Below are 7,597 nucleotides of genomic sequence, written 5' to 3' on the forward strand. Positions count from 1 at the left end.
CATACACATACACATACACATACATGGGGTCTGACATATTTATTTGTGAATAACAGGTGCAAGAGATCAAGTATTTCAGAGCCAAATTAATTGGCCAAAGAAATGTACCAGACAGACACACACATACACATACACATACACATACACATACACATACACATACACATACACATACACATACACATACACATACACATACACATACACATACACATACACATACACATACACATACACATACACATACACATACACATACACATACACATACACATACACATACACATACACATACACATACACATACACATACACATACACATACACATACACATACACATACACATACACATGCACACACACATACTCAGACGACAATCTCAGGTTACTGCCCAATTCACTTCTACCTCTTACTCAAGCAGTTACAGTGGAATACCTCCTGCTTAACTTGAGAAAATGCATTTTTTCCACCCTCATATCAGTTAAAAGTAGAGGTTTTGATTTAAAAGTTTGAAGTAAAATTTTAACTTAAAAAGGCCACTTTTGCTCCAGGACTTCAAGTCATTTTAACCCCAGAAAAGAAACGCATGTTGGTTTCCCCCATTATGGCAATGAAATGGAATTACAAACATGACCACAAATACCCTGAGCAAATGTTGCTGCAATGCAAAAATGTAAAGACCTGGTCAGGTCTCCTGAAGGAAAATATTTACCTCAAATGTGCGCAGAACTTTAGCCAGTGCCCCAACTTCTTCTTTCAGAGAGAAAATCAAAGAAATCACACCGTTTTTATTTGAGGACTCTTCAATGTACATAGATTCCTGAAAGAAAAGAAAACAAACAAAAATGTACATTCACCCTAGAAGTCAATTTTGCTTTGCTCCATTTCCCTTTTGCATGGCATCAGCAATGTAAAGAGGGTATAAAGTTGCTTTAAGTGGAAACAAGGCCACTGTTGCTGCCAGAAATAGAGCAGCTCTGGGGCTGCTCTGATTTATGATGGTACAGACACAAATACCTTCTCTCAAACCAGGGCCCATGTTGGAGTGAGGTAGTCAAAAAGGACATGAAAATAGCCTAATATCATCTCTGTCTTGCTTCACCTCTCAGGCGTATCAAGCTCAGGGATGACTGGAAATATTACTGCACTTTGGTTTCAGCTACAGTGCAAAGACCTTCCCTCAGGCTTTCTTTTCATTAACACTCAGGATTAAGCAGAGCAATGTAGATGAGCTCTGTGCAAAGATGCAGGCCATGATCTATGTTTCCCTTCGGTTCTGCTTGTACCTTCCAGGTAGCTCCAGGAGAGGTGGTATCCACAAGAGGGATGTGGAAGTTGTTTTAAAAACAAAATAACAACAACAAACAACAAAAAAAGGGAAAAATGTTGGAGCAAACATTTAGATCTTCCCTAAATCCCACAGTGAGTAAAGACTCAGTTAGGGCAAGGCGTGTTTTCATTTATGTTTGTTCCCTTTCTCTTATTGATTTTCTGCTCTGCAAATTCCAAAAGGCAATTTCCAGTATTCCCAAGCAAGGAGAATGTTTATTTTAATTATTTTCATGGTTCTCATTACCAGAATGTCTTAGTATGTCTCAGTACATGTGTTTCTTTTCACAAAACTCCTATTAAGTAGGGAAGAGCTATTTCACCACTTCAGAAACAGGAAACTGAGTCCTGGAGTGGGGCCAGATTTTCAAAACTATCTGGGTACCTGACACGTCAGGTAAGTGCCTGCTGAGATTTCCAGAATAGCTTAATTTTTCTGATGTCCAAGTAAATTTGATTCACAACCATCACAAACTTTTGGAAGTCACATTAATGTCTTATTTATTGGGGTTTTTTAACATCTACTGGCCTTGGGCAAATTGCCCCTGGTTCGTATTTCAAAGATCACACCAGATATCTGCAACACAGACGGATATTGGTGTAACAAGTCCTGGGCCAAAACTTGACTCAAGGTATCCATTCAATTTTTCTTTACGAAGGTCTGTGTTTTCAGTCAGAGCCTGTCCTTATTGTAGCTGTTGCTTAATTTAACATATAAATTAGAGTGTAAAGAGTGTCAGTTCCCAAATATTGTCCTTAGAAAAGACAGTCTTTATAGCAGACAAATTAATAATCAGATCCAGCTGCCCTGAAGCCATAAAGCTCTTGGTGGGACTACATTTTCTGAGGCAGTGTTATAAGGAACTGCCTTCTTTTTTAAAGTAAATAATTGCTGATTCTTCAGGCTGTCTCTGAGCCTGCTGCTAACTTGAGAATTCATTGCCAGAGACTGGCAACAGATTTTTCTATCAGGCTTTATTTCCAGAGGTTGCAAAGGTTATGCAAATGTTTTCCACCCTTATGGGGAACCTCTAGTGGGAACTGTAGTAGAAATATTGGTTTTATGCACCAGAGGGAAGATTGTCACCTGTTCAACTGTGACACTTCCCGCAGTATCTCTTATGTATCTCTTGTGTCTCCTGGGTCCTCACCCAGCCAGGGAGACAGCCTGGCTCTTACACGGTGGGGACCAAGAGGAAAAGCACTCAGGAGTGATGTGGCAGCTGGCTAATGAAACCCATTTACACCTGAAGCAACCATAAGGGAAAACAATGACAGGAGTCTGTCAAAAGGCAAACCAAACATCAGTAGTCTGGAGATTTTATGAAAGTTAGTGTAACCAAAGCCATCATCTGAAATACTGTCCATGCATTACTTTGCCCTTCTTTTCCCCCACCACAACCGAAACTGATCTTAAGAACAGAACTGTGCTACACCAGTGTCTGCCCAATGGACCAAGAATTCGGTGTTCATGGTCTGCACTGGAACTGTTACGTGCAGTTACGTATTTAAAATACTCTTGCCAAGGCATGCTGTGAGGACCAACTTCTATGGCAGGTTGACTTGAATCTGTGTGACAAAGGAAGAATTTGTGGTTTGGACACCTGCAGGGGATATAATGCCAGGTTCAAGTTCTGCAAGGTAATTCTGATATTAATTGATCTCTTTATACCATGAGATCACCCAAAAATGCCTTAAAAACATCCTTTCCAACCCAGATAGATTCTCATTGGTCACTAGCCTTGATGTGTTGTGATCAGCCACTTTCAATTTACCCTCACTCATTTTCCCACTCTTGTAAATTGATTTATGTTGGTGCTTAAAAGTAAGACACGTTGCAGTAGGGAGTAGGCACTAATCCTGCAAACAGAGTGATATTTGCTTAACTTCTTGCACATCTGCATATGCACTCAGTTCACTGGAAGATCTTTGTACAAACATTAATTCATGCCTGAGTCTGTCCACAGAGATGACAGCTTTCGCTGCAAGGGGAAAGAAGAGTAACATGATTGTTTTCCTGTACCCAGTTCTTATCAATATATATGGAGGCAATATATATCAATACACACTGGAGACAATATACATCAACATATACACTGAAGGTAATATACATCAACATCAAAAGGCACATTTATTGCTGAGCTTTTTGTAGTACCTATGCATAATTTTAACTGTTGATCACAGTTTATCCATTCTCAATTCTAATTCTAATTTCTTGTTTTTCAGCCTGTTATATAGACAGGAATTGCAACTTTGGGGTAGTTCTACTGTTCTGTTACTACTGTGGTTATGATTAAGAGTTGAACAAATTGTTTCATTGTCATTGAAATACTGCCTATATGGCATGTATATGTGATTTATAAATGTAGTCTGGGATAAATTAAACTCTAATTTTCTTCCAGCTCCTTTTTTTTTTTTTCAAGAAGTAAAATAAGAACCAGTTGACAAAATGAACATCCATTCCTGGACCTACTACAATCTCAAAGATAGGTGATGTGTAGATGCAGGGAGGGGTTTACCTGAGTGCAATGCAAACCTGCACTTTTAGTTAACCACTCCACACAGAGATTGGTATTGCCTTCCTGACACGTGTGGCAGTATTGCAGATGAGTAACACAGACCTGTCAGCCTTCTAATCCATTTCTGAGCAGATTAGATAAAGCCCTTCAGAGTGAATTCCAACACTGTTAAAACCAGGGGAAGTTTGGCTTGCAGTTTCAGTGAGAGAAAAGTTTCACCTCTGTGTCGCAAATTCCAGACTTACTAGATACACAGAATAGTAGGGGAAAATTCACGGAAAAAAATATTTTAAAGGAAATAAGATTCCTAAGTTACTTCTGAAGATGGAACTAGTTTCTGAGTCAGATTTCTTAAGGCATTTAGATGCTCAGCTCCCACAGATCTCATTGGGACCAAGCAATTACACAACTTGGAAAAGTAGCAAGGTGAGATCCTGGAGAATTATTGTGGGAGTTCAGCCTCATACACAAAGCAGTAGGAAACCAGGCTTCCTTGGCTGCTCTGCTCTTAAAACAGCTTGTAGAAACTGAAGCCCTTTCCTCCCCCCCCCTCCCCCGCATCTTCCACAGCTCGTCTCTGGCTTCAGCAGTATTGCATAGGACACATACATGCAGAATTTGGTCCTAATGATTAACCATGCTGGCCTAAAGTTATGTTCCTTGCCCCTGCAGTAACTATAGTGCCTGTAATCAAAAGGCATGGGCTTCAGGACTTTCCTGTATTTTCGAAAGCAAAGGGTTCAAAGTAAGTCAGTAAACGTTAAAAAAAGGGGATGTCAGAGTCCCAGAATTTAGCAAATAGCTCCACCAGAAGAGCACGTTAACTTCAGCTGCTTTCCTTTAACAGAAGAAGACAACTTTCTTTTCATCACACAGGTTTAGGATCTCTAATTAGCTGCTGGTCTTTTCTGCTTCTTCTATTTGCCATATATGCAAGGATACTGTCGCAATGTTCATTTTCATTCTCACTGCACTTTTGTGAGCACAATTAACAACAGACAAGTATGCCAGCTGCCAAAAGAGAGAACGGTGGCAACCAGGCACCCCAAAGCATCAAGATGTGGGCACCCTCTCATCTTGGGTCACACTGCCTCTCAGAAAGCGGGGAACAAGATTTGCAAGCATGGGGGGGCAGGAGGGAGGCAGCCACAGCCCCCCTGCAAAAAGCGGGCACAGAGACCCCATCACTCACCTGGAAAGGGTCGCCATTCATTTTGCAGTGCTGTGCATCCATGTTGCAGAGGCAGCGATGCCCACGCAGGGAGGCCCCTTTGCCGCTGCAGGTGAAGCCTTCTGACCTTACTGCAGTGGCCAGAGCTCTGTGCAAAGGTATTTAAAGTGGAGCAAGTGAGGCAAAGCCATCCCCTTCCTCCCCTTCCCCAGCTCCCTCCCCTGGACACCGTGCCAAAAAGCTGCTCCATGCCGGCCAGCCCCTGCGAGTCCCACCCCAGCGCGTAGCGGCTCTCCAGCATATTGCTTCTATCTGCACCCAACGTGGATGAGCGGCATGCTTTGAATTAACAGCCTTCCTCCTCCTGATCAACGTCAGCCGCTGCTTTCATTTTTGCATGTCAACACATGGTCTTCACGTGTTCAGCCTCCCCCCGCCCATTCCCACCACTGCGTACGTGTTCAGCCTCAGGTGGGTTTCCTATAGGGGCTTGCTCCACGTGACCAGAGATCAGATGTTCTCCAGGATCCGCTCTTTGGATGCCAGACACAAGCCAGGGAGGGCTGTGACACAGCACAGCAGCTGAGGGATTTGTCCTTTAGTAGGACCTTTTGGGCTTCAGCCAAGAGGTCAGAGAGCAGGAGACATCGCTCCACACACCAGACGTTGGGGAGACCCAGTGTAAAGGAAGCGTGAGACAGGAGTTAGCTGCATGGACCTCGCACTGGGATATGAGTCTGGACATGGAGAAAGGGAAGAAGGTAAAGGAAGAAAAAGAGCAGGGAAGAGTAGGTCAGAGCTAGAGGGCCGGAGATGCAGAAGGACTGCAGAAGATGTATGTGTGCTTGTATATAGTGTCAGCCGTGGAGAACTACAAGGGGAATGGAGTGGGAAGGCGTGAAAGATTTCAGAAAAGGTTGGTGAAGTTTTGATATAAAAAAGCCCAGATTTCGTTTAGAAAGAGTCACCAAAGGGGTCGAGGTAATAATGGAAAGCTGTAGCCCAATACCAGAGGGCAGGTGAAAAAAAAAAAAAAACAAACAACTTGTCAAGTATCTATCTCGCTATTTGGAAAGATGAAGCGTGTACCGAGACAAGCTATGTCAAGGCAGGTAATCTTGCTATATTTTTGTGATGAAGATAAATTCTGTGGAATAGAGAAATCAACTCTTTATGATTATTTTAGCCTTGAGGAAAGCTCTACTGCATGCACCAGTGCAAACTCAGATTGGTGAATACTAACAAAGACTTACCGTGAATTACTGGCACTTACAAAACCCAATAGCTGCTAAATCTGATCAGCCTTACAGTAGGGAAACTGAGTGGAGCCACTTTCAGGGATCTCAGTCCGAACCCATGTTGAACCCCATGACCGTGAAGTCAGAATCCAGCCCACTGAAATTATTGACTGTATAATGTGCATCTGAAGTAACTCAGTGCTTTGGGCATGAATACATACCTCTTGCAGAAAAGCTGCTTCTTTGTGCATCCTGCGGCTGCACGCAGGGGTAGAAAGTTACTTTCTGAAGTGCCCAGCAAGCCTGTGGTATGGGCTGGCAGCTCAAGGTGGACAGTCAAATGCGATACACACATAACACACTGGGCCCTGCTGACACTGTGGCAGCAGGTTGGGGCAAGGAGAGATGGGGCAGCAGGAGAAAGGGAGGTTAACCTTGGTAATTGCCAGCAGTATAAAAACTACTGGTTTTTAACAGCTCAGCCACTAAGTTCACTACGGGCGGCAATATTTTGTGTCCTGTGTTTGTGCAGCAACCGGCACAGTCCTATCCATGATAGGGACATTGAAGGCCACCTTGCAAAAATAAAAGCAATGAGATGAGGATGGTGACAACACTGACTGCAGCAGTCCCTGTGCAGGGCAGAACAGCCTCCAGCAACTGGTCTTGTTTACTTTCCCCACACACCATGCCTCGCTACCTGGTATATTTTTCAACTAGATTTTAAAAAACTTAAATGCATGTTCTAAGGCTGGCCAGAATAACTGTGGCATCCAGAGTCATAAACTATTTTTTTCTGTCATTTGTTTGTGCCTTCCTTTTTCTTTCTTTTTTCCTTCTCTTTTCACTAGCCTTTGATCAATATTTTTCCCTTCTCTGTGGCTTTTACATGCATGTAGTCTTTTTTTCTGTTCTTCCATCCTTTTTCTTATGTTTTGCACCCTCTGTTCGCTCTACCCTGACAGTAATGGCAAGGCAAAGTGAAATATTGGGTATACAAAATACTGCTCAAGCGAAATCCTCGTAATTATCTATTTTGACTCCTCCTACCCCCTGCTTTTTCTATTTATATTGCAAGCTTGTCTCTTACTCTTATTGCTACATAATCATAATAATATCATAGAATCACATGGCAAGGCAAAGTGAAATATTGGGTATACAAAATACTGCTCAAGCGAAATCCTCGTAATTATCTATTTTGACTCCTCCTACCCCCTGCTTTTTCTATTTATATTGCAAGCTTGTCTCTTACTCTTATTGCTACATAATCATAATAATATCATAGAATCACAGAATAGTTTGGGTTGGAAGGGACCTCTACAGGTCATCTAGTCCAACC

General features: G+C 42.4%; 1 protein-coding gene across 1 annotated transcript in view; it reads right to left on the reverse strand.

Annotated features, from left to right (window-relative positions):
• PAH (phenylalanine hydroxylase) overlaps positions 1-5,083 on the reverse strand; it is a 39,849-nt gene extending 34,766 nt beyond the window's left edge. Inside the window, exons 1-2 of the mRNA XM_009332953.1 lie at positions 5,042-5,083; positions 714-821 (exon numbers count right to left, since the gene is read on the reverse strand). Of these exons, the coding sequence (XP_009331228.1) occupies positions 714-821; positions 5,042-5,083 (150 nt within the window). The remainder of the gene's footprint in view (positions 1-713; positions 822-5,041) is intronic.
• Between the last annotated feature and the right edge of the window lie 2,514 nt (positions 5,084-7,597).

Source organism: Pygoscelis adeliae, unplaced genomic scaffold (genome assembly GCF_000699105.1).
Source record: "Pygoscelis adeliae isolate BGI_AS28 unplaced genomic scaffold, ASM69910v1 Scaffold38, whole genome shotgun sequence".
Classification (NCBI taxonomy): Eukaryota; Metazoa; Chordata; class Aves; order Sphenisciformes; family Spheniscidae; genus Pygoscelis; species Pygoscelis adeliae.